The sequence below is a fragment of the Parus major genome, chromosome 5, assembly GCF_001522545.3.
Source record: "Parus major isolate Abel chromosome 5, Parus_major1.1, whole genome shotgun sequence".
Taxonomy (NCBI): Eukaryota; Metazoa; Chordata; class Aves; order Passeriformes; family Paridae; genus Parus; species Parus major.
In genome coordinates this window covers 52,350,878-52,371,039 of record NC_031774.1, presented here as the reverse complement: position 1 = coordinate 52,371,039, position 20,162 = coordinate 52,350,878, and the positions used below count along the sequence as shown (strand labels likewise).

General features: G+C 36.5%; 1 protein-coding gene across 10 annotated transcripts in view; it reads right to left on the bottom strand.

Moving 5' to 3' along the window:
- The window catches only part of KLC1 (kinesin light chain 1), a 47,207-nt gene that overhangs the window by 4,040 nt on the left and 23,005 nt on the right, over window positions 1-20,162 (bottom strand). The window contains exons 5-15 of one of the 10 annotated variants that reach the window (XM_015630858.3): window positions 18,078-18,303; window positions 17,479-17,566; window positions 16,716-16,817; window positions 15,912-16,085; window positions 15,671-15,770; window positions 14,763-14,812; window positions 14,607-14,674; window positions 13,122-13,230; window positions 11,031-11,192; window positions 5,927-6,057; window positions 1,334-1,400 (exon numbers count right to left, since the gene is read on the bottom strand). In XM_015630858.3, the coding sequence (XP_015486344.1) occupies window positions 1,334-1,400; window positions 5,927-6,057; window positions 11,031-11,192; window positions 13,122-13,230; window positions 14,607-14,674; window positions 14,763-14,812; window positions 15,671-15,770; window positions 15,912-16,085; window positions 16,716-16,817; window positions 17,479-17,566; window positions 18,078-18,303 (1,277 nt within the window). Of the gene's footprint in view, window positions 1-1,333; window positions 1,401-5,926; window positions 6,058-6,786; window positions 7,420-11,030; window positions 11,193-13,121; window positions 13,231-14,606; window positions 14,675-14,762; window positions 14,813-15,670; window positions 15,771-15,911; window positions 16,086-16,715; window positions 16,818-17,478; window positions 17,567-18,077; window positions 18,304-20,162 lie in introns of those variants that run through there. The other 9 variants (XM_015630860.3, XM_015630859.3, XM_015630861.3 and 6 more) reach the window with 9 other exon arrangements.

Here is a 20,162-nt window from a genome sequence, read left to right as displayed (position 1 = left end):
TGAAGGGGAAAAAAAACAAAGAAATTAAGCAGATGTCCAGATAGTTCAAGCAAACAAACAAAAGTACTAATTTTAACAAATGGGAACAAACATAAGGAACTACTGAGAACTGTTCATGCTGGATAGGGGGATGCTTTCCAGAGTCCAATAAACACCTTTTTCCCCCATATTTAACTAGCAATACTATAAAGTATACACACCCTTACAATGCAGCCTAAGCCTTCCCAGAAATGCAAGAGCCCATTTATGGGAATTGCCATGGGTGTCTATAGTGGAGAAACTACAAAAGTTCCCAAGAAGAAAGAACTGATTTTACTATTGCATTGTACACACCAACAAAAAGCCCCTCCTCTGGAAGTCACACCAATTACACACACACTGAGGATCCATCCAGTCAGGAGCATCCAGGCCATGGCCCTGTGACACTCTGGGCACTGCTGCTGCAGAGAATTCTGCTTTACCCTGGATATGTTTTGGCTGAACCTCACCCTGAGCGAAGTTTTGCCTAAGCTTCCAACCACGGAGAACTCTGCAGCATATTTGTCAGGAATCATACAATTCCAACATCTTTACACCACTGGGGAGTACGAGAGCCACACTTGGGGCTTTCCTGCTACCTCAGGACACACGGTGATGAAGATCCTCACCTACAGTTTTGTTAATAGAGAAGCAATTTTATCTTCCTAAAATTAGTAGCAGTTACTGTGTTAGTAAAACACACAGCAGTGTTTAGAAGAACATTGCTCACTCATTTGACAACTTAAACAGTGATTTGTTAGGTAAAAACGGGCAATGAAGAGTAGCACTTGGGCACATCATGAACAGTTAAGCAAAGTAAGGTTGTATATTAGCAGAAGCACAACACACATCAGACAAACTTTTGAGACTGCTCCTGTGCCACCTCAGAAACAACTGAAGTGTTTAAGAGCAGCTGGTACTGTACAGTAATTACAAGGACAGGGCTCTTTCCAATAAAGGGGCTGAAGTAAAAAAAATATTAATAATATTGGGCTTTAACACTTCTTGCATTTATAAGTTGATTTTACAAGAATGTAATATTCCATAAGTTTTACATCCACTGTGATAGAAGTCCAAAGCCAGAGACTGCTTGGTATCGTAAAAACCAATGCTCCTTCCTCACTGGATTTGAACCCTTTCTTAAAATGAATCATAATTAACAAAAGTGTCAGAGAATAATGCCTTAAGCATAGCCTTCAAACACCTTACTGGAGTAGGATCTTACAATCACTGTGAGGTTGTTGGTTTATTATTTATCACACTCTTTTTATCCCAACAGTATTTATTTTCGTAAGAGTATTGTAGGCCTTCTTACTTGAAAATGATCTTCAGTAGCCTTGCCACCCATGTTAAGAACATTCAGAGAACTGGCACGCTTCATGCTGCAACCAGGACAGTGAACATGCAAGGATAAACCGATCAGAATGGCTGAAAACTACAGCTCTAAAAACACAAGTACAATAACGAGCAATGCACAGTGAAGGGAGTGGGAACAATGCCCCAAATCTAATCTGAGGGACAGCCTTTAAGGTAACAACTACAGGAGTTCAAATATGTTTGTACCCCCTTGTAATTACAAATAAACCCCCCAAAATTACAAGCTCCTTGGAGCTTAAACATTTCAGGCAGCTGATTTAACTCAAAATCTCAACTTTTAAAGTGCATCAAATTAATACAGTGACTTACACTGAGTTTTGATTAATTAATTATCAGTTTCAATTTTGTGCAGCTTCTTACAAAAGCATTAAAACATTCAAAGAGTTTAAGAAAAAAACATCTGAAACATGAGTTTGTTGTGTAGGCAGCATTTACTTTGAAAAAGCTACAACAAAAGTTAATTAGGTACTTTCTGCCTCATTTAGTTAAGTTTTCAGAATAAATTTTTTAAAGTATTTTAAAATGTTTTATTTTAAAGATTTCTAACTGAAAGGAAGTAAGATGGTTGCTGCTGTTAACTTTGGTTGTGCTTTTGGCTTTACAACACTCCAAGCAGTGGTAGCAAGCACCCTGGAATATGATATGGAAAGCAATGGAAAAGGAGAAAAAATTCACCACCTACCCAACAGGTACTGACAGTCAAAATGCACTACATTAACTGCAGTATCTGCTGCTGTTTGAAATGAAGATTAATAATTTACCTGCATTCCTCAAATATACACAAAATTTAACACAAAATATTTTCAAGCATGCATAATGAAATTCAAGATTAACCTTAAGATTCCTATCATGGAATGTTTGAGGTCCTTTACACCAGTGCCTGCTCATTCCTCAGAATATTCTGCTTTTGTTCTGATTTTTCATGAGCTCTTCAAATATTTCAGAACTAAATGAGGGCTTTGAATACATGTTTGTATTGGTCACAAGACAATGAGCCCTAATGCTGCAGTGCTACCAAAAGAGCTTGGGACAACCGGCTAAAGCAACCTTTCCAATGCCTTCCAGTAACATGGAAAGGTTTATCCACACAGATCACATTAGGTATTAACCAGATTTTCTTTCTACTGAAACAACACTGCTAACAGTCAAAGCACAAGTTTTAAATGCTTTGCTAAAGCAAAAGCTTAGCAGGACAATGAACCAAAACACGGGGCAACAGCTGCCACACATCACAGCCTGGCTGGTTGTCCCCAGCACTGAATTGGGGTGTTTCCAAAGCCAGAAGCACACAATTTAAAACACTTGACATGAGTGTTAGCAACAACAAAGCAAGGACTCATGCATGGTGTACACCTCTCATTTATTCAAGGAAACAGGTACAACAGGGGTTATATATGGAAGTCAAAGGAAGTTAATCTGTAAAACAAACAAAATGTTACAGAAAACTCTCCACAAGAGCATAAAGGCTTATGGAAAACATTCCAGGGAAACAGAAAATCCACCAGTAAAAGTTCACATACACCTTTTAGGCTCTTGCTAAAGTGCCAATCAAAAAAAAAATATTTTTACCTGAGATACTACTTTGTGTGTTGGTCTTTTATTTGTTTGGGTTTGTTTAAACCAATGTTTTTAAGAACTTTAGTCTGGCAAATGCACTTTTAATTCCCTCCATGTTACAAACATGACTCCACAAAGAACATGCAGGTATTTTTTCGGTGCTGCTGCATTGTTCTGCTGTATGGTCAAAGTTTTTTAAGTGAAAAAATAAATAATTTATTAATGTTATTAATAAATTAATAATTACTAATTAATCAAAGTTAAATCATTATAGAACTGAATTCTGAAATATGATAAAGAACCGATACCTTGCTTCAGGTATTGCATGTTTCAAAGACCAGTTTTAAGATACTTGTTATTCGTCCAAAAGGCATTTGCAGAATTGTAAAGAAACAATTTCCCTGAAGAGTTTTCCATTTTATTCTCTTTAACCTTCTGTATCAAGCAACAACATGGACACTAAGTTGTTCCTTCATCCTGTGAGTGCATTGTTATTCAAGTATTTCTCACTCAGTGCTCACACCAGCACTGTCAATTCTTATTTAGAGAAGCAGAGTATAAACAAGAGGTGTAAATCAAGTTCAAAGTAAAGCCTTCCTACAGACACAGGCAGGGAATGCACTGTTAAGGAGGGAGGCACGGAAGTGTTCTACCTAAAGTGGCTGCCTTCACAGCAAGGAAGATTTCTGGGTGTGCTATGTCTGTATTGAAATATTCAGCTATCAAACACACTAAAACCCAAACATCTGCATGGTAACAACTGAATATGCCTTTTGTTACACTCAGAGGAAGAAAATAAAAATTAATTCTATTCACTAAAGTTTCTTCATTACATGAAATCAAATTGATTTCTTGGAATATCAATATGGATATGACCTATATCAATATGCTTTATACCTATAAAGCTGGTGTTTAATACCAGAAATCTCTGCATTTGTTATTAAAACCAGCTAATATAAATCAGGATTTAAAAATTCTATTTATTACAAGAACAGAAATGATAGTATTTATTGTCCTGTACACTCAAAGTGCCTATCTAAATAAAAGCCTGTCAATGTAATACACTTATTGCAAATTTTAAGAATAAATTATTCCTTGAGAACTATGGTAACATCTAAAAACAAGATGATTTTGTCAGAAAGGGAAAGCAAGGAAGATACTGTTTTGCTTTCAATTTTGTTTCACATTAATGCCTTCATCTGAGGAAATCTCATCTGGTGCTACAGACCCCACAGTGTACTCATGTTAACGTGGGTAGAGGACTCTGGTCAGGTAACACAACTCAAGTGCAGACAGTAACAAGGCACGTGAGTTCTCACAGGCACTGCAAAACCAAATATCTTCAGTTATATGTAAGCATCATTTTCTACACCTATAAACATGGAGATACTTTACCTGCAGAAAGACTTAGCTATAAATACTACAGAGAATAAAAAATAAACCTCCTGGCTTTTGTGAAACTGAAACCCTTTCCACATCTCACAAAAATGAGGAGAAAATGCAAAATTAGCTATGGATAAATGTATCTATTCATACAATTCTATTCAACCATATACCTTAACTATGATGTATGAACTCTGGATATTATTGAATAGAACCAGAAAAACCAAAGTATAAAACTGCTAATATTGAAGAAGGAAATCTTCCTTTTATTCTATTTTGGCTTAGTTCGTTTTCTCTAAAGCTTTTACACTTACACATTGCCTTCTCATCTCGTGCTTTCCACAGTTTATTCCCAGCCTCTTATCTCAGAGGTAGTTCTTAATGATGGATCAATAAACGCAAAGGAATTTTGACCTTCAATTCTATTCAGTGCCTTCAACATCAAGTGTCTGGCAGTGAAATTTTAAGTAACTCTAAAATTCAGATCAGGCTGAATATGAAACAGGTATACAAGGAAGCTCATTCTGTATGTACTGCTGCTGTATTTAGTGCTTTACAGCCATAAAAACAGTCAGACAAAACTTCACTGGAGCACTTGCAGAAACACAGTGAGACCCTGCCTCCAGGTCACTGTCTAAAGTAATACCATCATCATCTGCTCAGATTCAGTTGCTCCATCAGAGGCTACCACAAGTTCTCCAATATGACTGTTTTAAAGCACAAGTTCAAACTAAATCAGTTCTAGTTTTTCACAACAAGGGCAAAAAGCCCTGTAAAATGGACTGCAATTGTACTGGGGGTTAGGGGAACACCCAGAAGTGCCACTATGAAAAGCAGTAGGTTCATTTTAACATTTCAACTTCTCTGCAGCAGCCAATAAGTGATGAATGATTTTATGGGTTTATTAGAAGTATTACATACATTCAAATCCATCATCATATAATTAGCTGGGAAGAGTGAGCAGTAAGACTCAGTAAATGTGGATTTTTACCAGACTTCACTGGGAACAAAACGTTAATAAGATGCACAATTAGGCTCAAGTTTTTCAACATTCTCCTCTGCTCTCTGATATCTGAGTTTTCCAAAAACGGAAACCAAGAGGGGCTTCAGTTGGTAATTCTCTTTATGCTCACAGCAATATATAAAGCTATACCAAGAATATATCAAGATTACTAAGCTATATCAAGAATGTTACTTGCAGGTTTACTGTACTCAGGCTTTTACTGTAAAAATCAGTGCCATTTATTATTCTCCACTGTGAAAAGAATAGTTTTACAGGTAACTAACATTTATCAGTAGTTCTATGAAGCTTTTCTAATCTTCAAGTAGGTAAAGCAGCAAAAAAACCAAAAAAAATAATTTTTTTCAATAGAGTTAATTCTTCCAAGCAAATATAAATCCTCAGATATTACAGAACTTACAATGGAAGTTTAAGAAGTTATTTCCTATTTTATTTTTCCTTAAGATATAGCTGTGTATGATATGCAGTTGGCTAAGCAGGGAAGGGAACACTGCCCTAGGAACTAGCCTAGGCTACAGTGGCACACGGACCGAGGGACACCAGCACAGCTAAGAACAGAGAATGAATTACCCTGGGTTCTTTGGGTCACTGTCCCGGGAATTTCCTCCCTTCAGCTTCCTAACCAGCTTCTCACTGCTGCGTCTAAGGGAAGCCCGGAGCTTGCTAAAGGAACCACTGCGCTTTAGAGATCCAGTGCCATCCTGAAAGAAATTGAATACATGTGAAACTGCAAGAGCCTGCTGCCCTCCCCCAAGCCTGGCTCAAAAACATTTCAGTGATGAATTATTACCTCTTAATTGCTATTAATATATACTTATACTATATACATTTACCTAAACATGTAATACCACATAGCTACAACTTTATCAAGGCAAAAGGGTTCCTTCCAAAGTGTAACAAACATGAAGACATGCCCAAACCACAATTCATCATTAAAACCCCACCACAGTAGTCCAACAATTCACCACCACCACCATTTCATATAAGCACACTGTGGTTAACAGAGTACAAGCCCCAAGCAAAAGCATTCCATCAGTCAAGAAAACAACATGTTTGGTTCTTTCTAAATATCTACATTACTTGCAAACATGTTTAATTAACTGTAAAATACCTAAACAAAAATATTTCTGAATATTTCAGAAATACTTATGGTCAAATTTCTGTGCTTAATCTTCAACTTTTACCAAAGGAAGTATAAACCACAATGAAATTAATTTTTCATATACTGCATTAGTGTTTCATACTCCTGCACTGACCCAAAGAAAACCCAAAGTAAAGTGACCACAATTCTATTTTTAAATGTTTTACTCTTACAAAACCCCAAGAGTTTAGTAAGATTAGAAGTGACCACTTCCTACTCCACAAAAAACCTGTGTGATTATGAAAGAAGAGTTGAAAAAGAAAAAAGCACTACTAAGCAAAGACAGACACCTGAGTTGGAGTGAGTTTATTAGAAGTTAGAAAGACAAATACACAAATCACTGAACACCAAGATTAGTAGAGAAAAGCATAATTGCCAAAATCTCACACAAAGACTAAACAGCAATGCTACTTTAGAATATTTGTAAGTGAAGACATCCAGAGTTCCATATTGATGTTAACCATATAATAGGTCTCTAAATACATTTTAAAGCACTTGGAGAACATGCTTTACTTTTACGGGTTTGGTTTTTCTCCTGTAAATGTCACCATCATGCCATTTCAATAATACCTCGTGTGATACTTTTAACTACCTTTATTCCATAGTGAACAGCTACTTATAAAGGTCATTGTTACTTGTTTGGTTTCTTTTTTACTAATGTATTACACAGCAAATGGTTGTAATAACATTTGGTATGACTAAATACATATCTGGCAAAGCTACACAGGTACAGAAATAGAAAACCAAAAACGACACCAGCACTGAAGGAATGGCCAGTTTACAGGGAAGTGTAGCTCTGACAAGAATCTTAAGGGGTTTGCTAAAACACAGCAGTCAGTACTGAAGAGAGAAGTTAAAGCTTGAAGATGGTGCACGCCCGTCATGCAGGAGACAGTATAAGAATCACAAAAGGCATCTAGGCCTGTCAGAAATGGAGAGAGAAAAACTGAATGAAACTGTTGGGAAAAATTCAACAGTTTTCAATTTTGAACAGTTAGTTTACAGTATTTCTAGGTCATGTTCAAAACATGTTTTTTTTACAGAGTAACCATTTGGACAGCCCTTAGGTACAAAGTGCAGGCCCTTGCAATTTAAAACCTATATCACTAAGATGGAACTGACAAATGAGCATGACTGATGCCGTGCATTCAAGTTAGAACTTCTATAAAATATGAAACACCTTTAACAAGAAACAGCTTTGCTATTACATTTCATAAACAAAAAAAAAAAATAGATTTTATTTTTCAGCTGATGTTAACACACACAAAAAAAAAGAAAAAAAATTTTAAAAAAGGAAAAATAGAGCAAAGTGCATTCATTTCAGCTTTAACTTCTGTCAGGAATTTTCCTTGAGACAAAAGTGCAAGAAGAAAGAGGTCTTCATCTAAACTCCAGACAAAATTCTGTTCATTCCCTTAGGGAACTAGAATCCAACTGGCCTGGGTCAATTGACTTTCTCAAGTATTTTTAGAACGTATCTGTGTTTGTGTCTATATATATAATCCAAGTGGAATTTTCTCTACTGTCCCTAATGCAGTGAGGCAACAGAAAAAATGCACCTTTAAAATAAACTGTGGTTCAACTTGCACACAATCAGCAATGCTGGAGTAGTGAAAATGATCCAAAGGTAAGACCAATTTGGTAGGCATAGAGTGTAACTATACAGAGTAAACCTAACTAGACCATTAGGAATAAGCAGACGAGCTTTTGGGTACTTCAAATCTAAAATAAAAATATCAAACCCCTAAGTTAAATACTGACTGCTTGATTGACAAAACACTTCTAAAACATGAGGTCAGGATAAAAATAAACCCCATTCTTGAGTCCAGAGTAAACAAAGACCAAACTCACAAGCTGCTTTTATGGCAAAGTTTAATTGCCAATTTTTATGTCATTCAGAATGAGAATCACGTTATTACTGCTGCTTACACCTTCCCACCATCACCATCTCCAGTACTTTGCCTGCTACAACACCCCCCTGTCTGGCACTTATTTAAACAAGAGTTAACTCTTGTCTATGGTAGTGAAATCCACAGTTTTCCCTTCACACTTGGAAGTGGGCTTATATGCCCAAAAGCCTGTCTCTCTGAAGGATATGGCTTAGAGTATGAAAAGATAATCCCTCACACTACAAACATTTTAAGTAGTACAAAGATTTTCATCTGTCCTGCAGCAAGCTGCAAGATCAGTTTATAAAAATGCCAGTTACAGGTATTTTTATATAGAAGTATAGTAAGGGATCCAAATCTTGGCTTTCCCACCTTACATTTTTAAGACCAAGTATTTCCTTGCATTTTTAAGTGTCTTCTGTTCACTTTAAGACATGAACTTTACAAGTGACATGTAAAGATGCACTAAAACACCTCACTTAAACATGTCTGTTTTAACAGTTACTGGCAGATTTACTTCAATAGATATTTCTGTTCTTTTTAAGAGTGTAAAACATTACATCAAAGCCTACAATGCTTCATATGGGTTACATTACATATGGAAGGCCCTTTAATTACATCTTCTGATTGAATTTTTTGTTGAGTTTGTCCCTTTGCCTATTCCACCTATTCTAACAGACAGAGTCAGCTTGACCACTTCAGAAGAATTTAAATGGGAAAGGCAGGCTTTTCTTCAGGCTCTGCAGACACAAATAAAAGATTCTACTACACTTTCTGAATCAGAGTATTTTGTCTGGAGGGAACACACAAGGGTAAAAAAACCTACACAATAAAAAGAAGAGGGAAGAACATCATTGAGATAGAAACACTTGCAGGGGGGAGGGAGAGAGAGTTGCCCACTTCACGTAGAACATGTATTACAAAATACCTTCTCTTAAGAGGGGAGAAAAAAGAATAACAAAGATGAGAATGAAGCAATGCCACTTCAGCACACTAAAAATGAAGTTTGCTTACCCTGAGATGTTAAAATTTAATTTTTTGGACCAGCAATTTTTATCACTTTTTGATAAAAAAGTGAGTTTGATTCAAATATTGACCTAGAAATACTGTCTATTGCTTTTCCACAGAAGGCCCTTTCCATCCAAACCCTGCATGCATTAATGTCAATAACAGAAAAAAGTTTAATCCGTTTAGAACATACAGTCATGCAAAGTATAGCAAAAATTAAGGGAAGAGTACAGTACACAGTTCTAATGCTGAATGGGCAAAATGAGAATTAAGAAGAGAGTTATTCAACCTGACTTTGGCTTTATTAATGATGCAGTATTAATTCACAATAGATGCTGATTGACTGTCTTGGCACTGAGAACACCAATGCCAAGAAAACAGTAATAAAGAGACAAAAGCAAAGATGGAAAGAACATTCTCCTTTAAAACTAAAGCACTGCATGTTTTCTCAAGGTTTCTTTGGAATGCTAAGCTTTGTGTCATGTGGCTTACAAAAAGATGGCGAGAAAAAGATTGCTGGTGTTAGAGAAATGAAGCTTCAGAACACTCAATATTGCAAAGTAGGCTACTTCCCCCTCCCATACAGCAAAAGCAACACCACTTTTATAATCTAAGATTTAACAGAGTATTTTCAGCAGAACTGCAGCTGGGAGTTAGTTAAGAGTGCAATATGTATCCCATTGCCAGCAATGGGATAAAGCATGGGAAAGATGGTGACAGAAGCAAACTACATAAGCCAGGTAATAACTGAAAGCTTGCATAGTCCTTCAAATTAAAGGAAAACAATGGTTAGAAAAAATGCACATGTAATCATATTTTATATATATGTATATATATAAATATATATACACACATATATATATATATATAATATATGTTTTTACTTAATAGCAATCAGTGTAATACAGTGAAGCCAATATATGGGAAACAAATAGGAGCAAGCCCTGGCTCCAGACATATGGAGAGTCATAAAACATGGAAAGTCACCAAGTCACCACTGAATTGCTATGTGATGGCACTGCCTCTTAAAGTAGACTGTATAGCAGCTTGAAAAGCTGTGTTCCTTCCTCCAGCAAGCTGGGTAAGGAGGAGATCAGAATTATTTTAGTGTTAGACCGGTCATTTTAATTTACTCTGAAACTGCTAACACTCAGTATATTTTCACAGCAAATGTTCTTTGTGATTCCAACTAATGGAGCATTTTTAAATAAAAATTTAAATTACAATTAAGTACAGCACCAAAAGGAAAAAAGCAAAAGTGAGTTAATTGCCAGAATATTTCTACCAGTAAAAACAAACCACTAAGAAGCAATTGTACACCAGACCACAACCAGGACACTCAATCAGCATTACACAACTTAGCCTTAAATACAACTGTTTGGGATTCATGCAGAAATGTCACCATTCAAGACAGCAACAGAAAGGATGTCTTAAAATTTTAAAATATTATGAGTTTTTTAGCATTATGGTAAACAAAATGTTATTCCTCATTTCTTAATTGATTCTGCAAAATTACAAAATACAATGTAGCTCAAGCATGAAACTCCTGAAAGCACAGCAGGCTGGTGAGTGGACAGCCCTGGTTGTTAGGTGATGATGTCCTAGGCTATTCTCTCCAACTGTGTACTGTACTTACCCCGTTCCACTCTACGCTCATACTCACTTCCTCGCCGCCATCAGGGCCACTCTCGTACTTTACCACATCCACGTTGAGGCTCTCTCTGCTCCGCCGCTTCTCTATGCTCTCAGGGTCATTCAGCACTTCGGCCACTCTCTGTTTGTGAACATTGTCAAGACCCTGAGAATTTGATAGAATGGGAATAGGCTTTATCTTGTTACAAGCTGTTAATCTACAACTTACACACAACGACTGTGCCAAGCAAGAAGTAAAACCAACCCACAATTGCATCGGTCCAATTCTACTTTCAGAGAGCAGCTGAGTGGCCCTTTCTAAATTGCAAGGATCAACACAGCATGAAGTGGACAGTTTGTCAGTTTGAGAATTCAACTTGCCATTCTTTTCTTCCTTTCTTATCACTTGTCTAAGCCTCATGGTGTTTGTGTCACTTACCTGAAACGATCTGGCAACCAACTAAATATTTAAGCAATTTATAGATCACTAACCATCAATGTAATTCTCAGATGATGGTTTTCACCATGCCTTTGGAGATGTGTCTGAATATCTAATACCTCAGAAACAGGTTGTGTTATTTAAAAATACTGACACAGAACACTTGGCATTAATATAATTTTCCTTCAGAAAGAAATGACATAGAACACAAACTTGCAATTAACATCCTAAATATATGGTCAATATGTTTACTTTGTATTAAAGTATGCATATCAACTATCAAATAGTCCTTTAAATATCTTAAAAATGATGAAGTACCTTCTGTGAAAACCGTACACTAAAGGCAAAACCTTTAACAAAGAAACTAGAAAATATCAAAACTCAAATCATACTTATTTTTAGTTTTGTCTTCTTTATAATAAACCTACTCCACATCATAACCACTATTTGCTGACAGGTAGAGATCCCAGATGAATGCCTTACACTTTATAAAATATTCTGCATCTTCTACAGTACAGCACTAGCAGCAAATGCAGCAGGGATGTGTGTGGCAAATTCTTAAAGCCAACCTCAATACAGAAAATTAAAAGGATGCCAAAGTTCATAAAAGTGCATGAATTAGAATGAAAGCTATGCTCATGGCATGGAGATGTCAGGTTCTTATTCTCATGTAAGTGTTTTTCCCTAAGTGAAGAGCATTACTTGAAGGACCCAAAATAAAAAGGTAGTGTTAAATGCTGCTGGAACATAGCATTGTACCCTATGCATCTAAATCTAGGGGTGTGTACACTGCCATATTTTATGGATTGATGGTATAGGTGGTGCATGATAAACAGTGAAATTCTGAGGCATCCTTAGAGTTACCAGCAAACTTCTAGAAAACAGACAAGTCTTATTTATTCTCATATAAAAAATGAAATTAAAATTCAACTTTCATGTTGTTTGTTTACTTGTATTTTCTTTGCTTTCCATTTTAACACCAACTGACAACCCATGTTTTCTTGTCCCATCTTAAGACACTTTTATAAAAGCCACTGTATCAAACCATCCCGAAGGGAAAGAAAAAAGGAGTCAATAAACCCGCAACAAAACCAAACTCTCTTCTACCTTCTAAGAGAAGGGAGAAAGGGTTACTTGGATAGTAGATCTGAGAGGACAAAGAGAGCACATTAAGGAGAGTCCCCACTGAAACTGTAATATCTATCTCATTAGTTTTGCTACAAAAGTAACAAAAGGTTTCTGTTAGTTAGTTGAATGCAGAAACTGAACGTTTGTAAGTCTGACAGCTCCTTATTAAAAATAGAACAGCACGATGAGCAAAGGAGATTTCCAACAGAACCTCCCCATTTCCCCCCAGCTACAGTCTGCTTCCCAGGACAAGCAGCCAACTGAGGAATGTTGGCCAACACAATGTTTTCTGCTCTTTCATTTTCCACATAATTTCACCTCCAGTGTGAATCATGTCCCAATACATGCTGCCACTGCCCTAACAATTAACCAATCGGCAAGTGTTAAGATATATCAGTTTATCACCAGTTCAGTCTGAAATGAAGAGGGTGACCAGGCACTGAAAATTTCTACATTCTGCATAAATGAAGTTAAAAATCTGCATGACCACAATGCAGAAACATAATTAAGGTGTATTTTCATACTTGCCTGTTTACGAGATCTCATTGCTGCCTCTTCTAATGTTTCAGCAGCTTCAAATTTGCCCTGTCGTCTGTAAAGTGCCCCAAGGTTCTTTAAAGTAGTTGTTACTGTTGGACTATTGAAAGAAAAGAAAAATAACTCTAGGTAAAATATATACTCACACAGTAAACTCTCCTCAATTCGCTAATAAAAGCTTAAATTAATAGTGTTTATCATATTTTTGTAATAATTTATTCTTGCTTGAAATACACCATACCATACTTCATGTACACATAATAACCTGCTGATCCCTTTCAGAGTGTATCAATGTCTCACCCTGTGACCAGCCAACATCCCTGAAACTGGAATGCTAAGACCTTGTGCTCCTCAGCTGCACCTCAAGGTGAAAATTTAGCTCTAGATGAGTATATCCAACTGAGTAATTGTGCAACTTCCAAAAAATATGCTTATCCATGCATAGAGAGACCATTACTGTAGCATGTATTAGTCAGAAAAGTAATTAACAGTTTCTTTCATCAGCTTTTACTTAATACCTATTTGCAGTTTCTATGCATCCAAACCATGCTTGAACAACAAAAGCAAAAAAATTGCCCATTTCATTAACAAGTCTCACACTCCAACAAGACATTTTTGTTTCAATGGCACAAAATTAGCTCAGTCACAGTATTTTTGAGTGAAGTTTTGCTCCAGTAACAACAGCAGAAAGATTTTCTCATGCATTAGAATGAACAAGTACATGAAAAACAAACCAACAAAATGTATTGTACACAGAACTCAGGATGGAGGAAAAAAAGATTTCAACAGTACAAAGGCTCTGATGATTGTTAAACAGGAGCATTCAAATACTGAATAAACAAAAACCTTCATTGACTATCAGTACTAGGTGCACATTTTCTCATACACTGCACCACCTACATGTTAAAAAAGTTGCAATAATGGAACAAAAATTAGAGCAAACAAAAAAAAATTTCACCAACTATAATCCAAGTTGAAATCCTTGTTTCTCTTATTTCACTTTAAAGTATACATTGTCATTCACACAACTGTATTTTTGAATATTTAGAAACTCAAATAATGCTTAGTTGTGGCAATTTAGCTTTGTTTTCTTGTGCTGGCTAGGAAACTAAGGTGCAGTTATGTGCCGTCTCATTTTTGGCCCTCTCCTGAGGCCTTGCAGGGGCAGGGAGGGCAGTCGTGCCAAGGAGTGCTATGGAAGGAAAGGTGACCTACGCCGTTGCCTGAAGGACTGGCAAGAACACAACTGGTGCAATTTTATGTCACTCACTGGATCTAACCAGCCTTGAGTAAAAGCAACCTCAGGACTTGAAAACTGCTGCTATTGTTTCTGAAAACCAGTCTTGGGCCTGGAATTTTTAATACTTTGTTTTTTATAGTCCTAACCAAGGAGTTTCTTTGGTTTCATTTTTAAAAACGCTTTGATCTGAGACACTGAGTATTAACGAGTTGTTTGTCCTGTAAGAAATTACTCACCTGTCAACTTTGCAAGCTTTGTACCAGCCACCATATTCTCCAAAAGATGTGCCATCTTTTTGCTTTCCCTAGAATAAAGGTATTGTTGAAAAAAAAATCCGATTTGCAACTTAACAAACCGTATGCTCCAAAATATATTTACAACAATGGTCTTACTTTGCATTCTTCTCTCTCTTCTGCATGCATCCAGATAGGCTTATTTTCATCTGGTGAAACAAGAAAAGTATTTTATAGAATAACAAATCTACATTGTTTGATTTTCACCACTCTGAAATGAACCTGTGAGCCAGGGAATGATACTGTTGTTACAAAAAACCCTTACTGTCCATACTACAAGCAGCAGATTAATAAAACAGGCACCTCCTTTTACAGTTTTACAATTCTGTCTCCTTTCCTTATCTGAACTTAGAAACAGTTACTTCTGAGAAGCTTTGAAGTCAGTATATACTGCCACCCATTTGTCATGTGTCTAGTTCTGTGCTAGAAAACATTAATTTCTTTCTTTTATCCTAACAACTACTTTGACATCTACTAAGTGGTGAATATGCTACTGTCATGGAATGCAAAGAAAATTCTTCACTGGATTTTTAGTTTATAAAGTGCATGTGACTTCAATGTACAGTTTAATTTCAAATTGAAAGGTTATTTTCCCCATTCTTTAAATGTATTAATGGAGGGCTTGCATTAACCATGTCTTTATTTATGTCACCAAAAAATCCTGCATTGAGTTTTCCCTGTGACTGAAAATTATGTACATTTTTCTGCCTCTATAAAAACACCAAAATTTGGTTTAGTGGGGCATAAGATAAAGTATGCCAGAACCAAAATCCATAAAACATAAACCCACTAAGTCTACCTCATGTTTTTGACTCAAATGTTTGCTGCTGTATCAACAAGCTTTCTTATGATGAACACATCACTCCCAACATATCTATCAGCTCACCTTTTAAGTCCACCTAAAGCAGACAACTATTTCAATCAGGACACTACTGATTTCTTGCAAAATTTACTTTTTAACTACAAAAATAAAACATAAATTCAAATCTAGGGACTGAGTTTCTTACCATCTACAGAGCCAAACTCCCGTTCATGAGCGCGAGTAAGAATCTCTTTGTATAAAGTTTCCGCTTGCTTAAACTTGCCCTGTTTTAGATAGCAGGATGCCTAAAAACAAAATATCCCCCAAAAGACATCAGCACATTGCTTTGTTTATCTTTATAAATAAGAAATGCAATACATTGTGGATACAAGTGCATTTCAATTAATGAGAAATTTTGTCTCAGGTCTACTTTGGGAAAGGCTCACCAGATTGTTCTTTGTTTTTGCAACATTTGGATCATCTGGCCCCAGCTTGGTTTGGTAGATTTCAAGTGCCCTCTGATAGTAATATTCAACCTCCTCGTATTTACCCTGGTTCTGGCATAGCAAAGCCAAGTTATTTAATTGCTTAGCAACATCAGGGTGATCTTTCCCCAGGACCTGGAAATGAAATACCATGTATTAAAAAACATTCTCTAATCATCACGCCATGGTTTAGAAATCAATCACTTAGAAACATCCTGTTAAGTTTATTCCTTCTCAATTCAACATGATAATGACAAAAGCAAAAGCTGCATTTCAAAGATATGAAAATGACTCAATTCTATCGCAAACTGAGAATGATGCAGAACAATCCAAAAGAGGAACAAATTAAGCAGTAAAACAACATTATACAGAGAATATTATATAAACCTGAAGATGCAGTCTCATGGACTAAAATAAATATCCACATAGAGAATAATCAACTTAAAAATTTTAGCTAAGTTTCATTTTTTAATTCCACTGCTCTTGTCAAATCAGACTATTTAGCTATCAAAGGGGAAGGAGAAAGGTACAGAAGGTTTCTCACAAAACACAGAATTTAGCATATACCCAGAGTGCTCCAGCAATTCCGTAGCACTACTGGAATTTCCTACTGCTTTGAATTTCAGACACTCCTAACTACAAGGCATTGTTAACTCTGTGGTTTATCTGGCAGATCTACCCAACCAAAGCATAAAAAAGCAACCGTTTAACTTTGCTGTCTCCTTCAAAAAGTCCCTTCAGAGGCTCTGTGTTTGTCACTCATACCTTTTCTCTGATTTCCAGAGCTCGCTTACACAACGGTTCTGCTTCTTTGTACTTTCCCCGTTTACCATAAAGTACTGCAAGATTGTTAAGAGTTGCTGCCACCTGTCAACAGCAGAAAAACATTAAGTACACTGAAATCTGCTGATACAAATACTTGACAAATGAGCACATCTGCAAGGCATTGATGTTATCCAATTTTCCATGCACAGGACAGACCTCTAGAAATTTGCAAATGAAGAAATAGTTATTATTAAATGCATACATCCACAACGGAGGAAAGAAAAACCTAAATCATTAAGTAATTTTGCTTTCTTTGTGGAAATGTCATTTAGCACACACATCTTCACATGTTCTTCTCTTACAAAGGTACCTCTCACATCTACACTTTGAGGTGCCCTCCATCCCACAGGCTATGAAAGTACCACATGAATTTTGAAAAAGATTAATTTACATTTCATTTACAAGTAGCAGTAAATCAAATCAGAAGTGCCCCTTCAATCTGAGTACAATAAAGTGATTTGAGTAAGCAAATTAAAATATTTCTTCACAAATTGATTTCCCATAGAAAATCCAGGCAATGCAAAATCAAGTATGGGCAAATTATTTATGGTGAAACAGCACTGAATATAATGCAGCCTCCTACCTGAACTGTTTAAAGACAAACCAAGTCTTAAAACCTTTCTTGTTGAGTTTGCTATTACAATTAGTTGAAAAAAAGTTCAGTGAAAAACAAGTAAAATTATGATATTGCATGTATACAAACCGCTGGATGATCTTTGCCCAAAGTCTTTTCACGGATGGCCAAGGCATCATTCAGGAGATTCGCTGCATCTTTGTATTTGTTCTGGTCTCTGAATTGTAAAGAGTATAATTAACATTGGGGATTCAGGAATGAAAAATCATAAAAATTAAGCTGAATTCACTATTAAGCTAAAGATGCTGCTACAAAAGAAGAGTAATTGAGAATATATTCATAAATTAGGAAGTAGAACCCTGAAGCCTGTAAGTAGTTTGCTAGTTGAGGACTGTACTGAGCATGTACTATTTCTACACCCATGTCCAATTTCTATCCTTGGATTACCTTAAAGTGGGTAATCAAGACATGGCCTCTCAGCAGACAAGGAAAAAAAAAAATCAAAACCAGCTTCATTTCTAAAGCAAAGGTATAGGCAAAAATACATACAGTTTGACTTTTAAGTATACAGAGATGTATTTTAGGAACCTCTTCAGGGTTTTAATAATAATTTTAAAAGGAAAATAGAACAGGGAAAAAAAATCTAGTCTGAATATTAAAAGGTTGTAGCCAAATACTAAGTATTTATTTCACTGGTATTTATCTGGTATATGGGTCAATATACAAACCTGTACACCAAAGCAAGTATGTTCAACATAGTGGCAACATCAGGATGGTCATGACCCGAAGTCTTCTCCAGATCTTCAAGAGCTTGTTTACAGAGAGGTACAGCAACCTCATATCTACCTTGGGAAGCATACTGGATAACAAGATTATGTAGAGTCCGTAATCTTGCTGGAATTTCATAGCCACCTTGTTGGGCAGCAGCTGCTGCACTGCTATGCTGCTGTTGAACTGAAAGAAATCCACAAAATTTTAACTTGTATAAAAGATGACTGTAAATAGAACATCTCACATGAGTGCTCAGTGGCACAAAATGAGACTCACTGAATTTTATTTCTTCAATACACAGAATTAGCATCAGAACATACTTCACAGCAGTCAGGCTGTCTTGAACAGTGACAGTAGAAATATGACTGGTTTATTCTTCATATCCTGTCCAGTATTGTATTACTACTATTTTTACAATTCTAGTAGCTCAAAGGGCCAAACAAAATAAACTAATGAAGAAAGCAGAAAATATTTTGGCTCAGCAAACCATTAACACTGTCAAGATTATATAATAATTTTGCACTTATGAATATCACTGTTTTCATATGGAAAGGAATACTAACATAGATAAGCTGAATACCTGCAGAAAAGCTTTTTCCTTTATTCTTCACTAAACATACCATTTTTTTTTGTTTCCCTTTGTTTGCTATGCCAAGGAGCACTTAAGGTTAGCACATAAAGGACTGAAAGACCTCGGATGTCAGAAATAACAGCTGCAAGACAAAAGGCCCTGAGTCAAAGTTAACCTTTAAGTTTTATTCACTAACCCTCAGGCTTAGCCATTTATGTTCCAGAAACTCCTAACCTTTGGTAGTTGCAACCCTCACTCTCCCACTGCCCCAAAAAATACACCCTTTTTCTCTTCATCTAACCAATTAGCGAGATTTAGAATATTCCCACTTAATTTCCATTAAACTCCAGAGAATGCACAAGATAAGGGCTCCAGCCAAGAGCCTGACTTTATTCTCTCTATTAAGCAAAAACTACTTTCACAGAAAGTGGACACATTTTCATGTCAGTGGAATCACACAAATCCAAGCCTATACACAGAGTCACTGCCTGCCAAAGCACTGAAGCATCTCAGCATTCTTTCGGAAGGGCAGAGAAATCACTGACATGTCAGCTTTGTGTTTTGTAAAGCAAAGTAAGGGAGCTTTGCCTCTCAACCCTCCTACTCCACAATTCTAGGGAAACAAAGATGAGTTAGGAAGGAGTTCATGATCAATACTGACCTACTGTAAACTCTTCAAACCTTCCCTTCAGTGCTGCCCATGGATAGCTTTACTATGCTGACAAGAATGCAGTGCATCTTGTATGCATGCCCATAAAGGAAATTTGAAACTGCTGATTGCAAAGGTGGGTCCCTTCAGACATTTTCCCTCAAGTCATTTGTCCAGGAAGAACCATTCTGTTCCCAGCACACTACACTGACTCCACAACATCAATATGTTCTATGTTTACACACATACAAAAAGCACATTCCACTAAGCAGAGCTTACTTATCTACCAAGAGCTTTTTTCAATCAAACTGCCAAACAAGTTCTATGTCAAGTTCACACACAGAATCACGAGGTTGGAAGAGACCTTTGAGACAGAGTCCAAACCAGCCCTAACAGCTCAACTAAACCATGGCACTGAGTGCCTCATACAGTCTTTTTTAAAACACATCCAGGGATGGTGACTCCACCACCTCCCCAGGGAGACCACTCCAGTACTTTATCATCCTTTCTGTAAAAATCTTTTACCTAATATCCAACCTGCATCTCCCTTCCACAGCATATGCCTCAGTCCTGCTTACCTGAAGACAAACCATACTTCCACAATTACTATTAAAACTAATGCAGACAACCTCAGTGAAGGACAAAACACTATATGAAAAAGATTTCATACTGAAACCTGCCACAAGAATCTCAAATCAAGTCATGAAAAAGGTCATTAACAGAATTCACTATCTGATCAGAATCTGCCTCAGTCACTCACAACTAAATCATTCTGAGGCCCCAAAGAAGGATAACAGAACAAATTCTCAATTTAAATCAGTC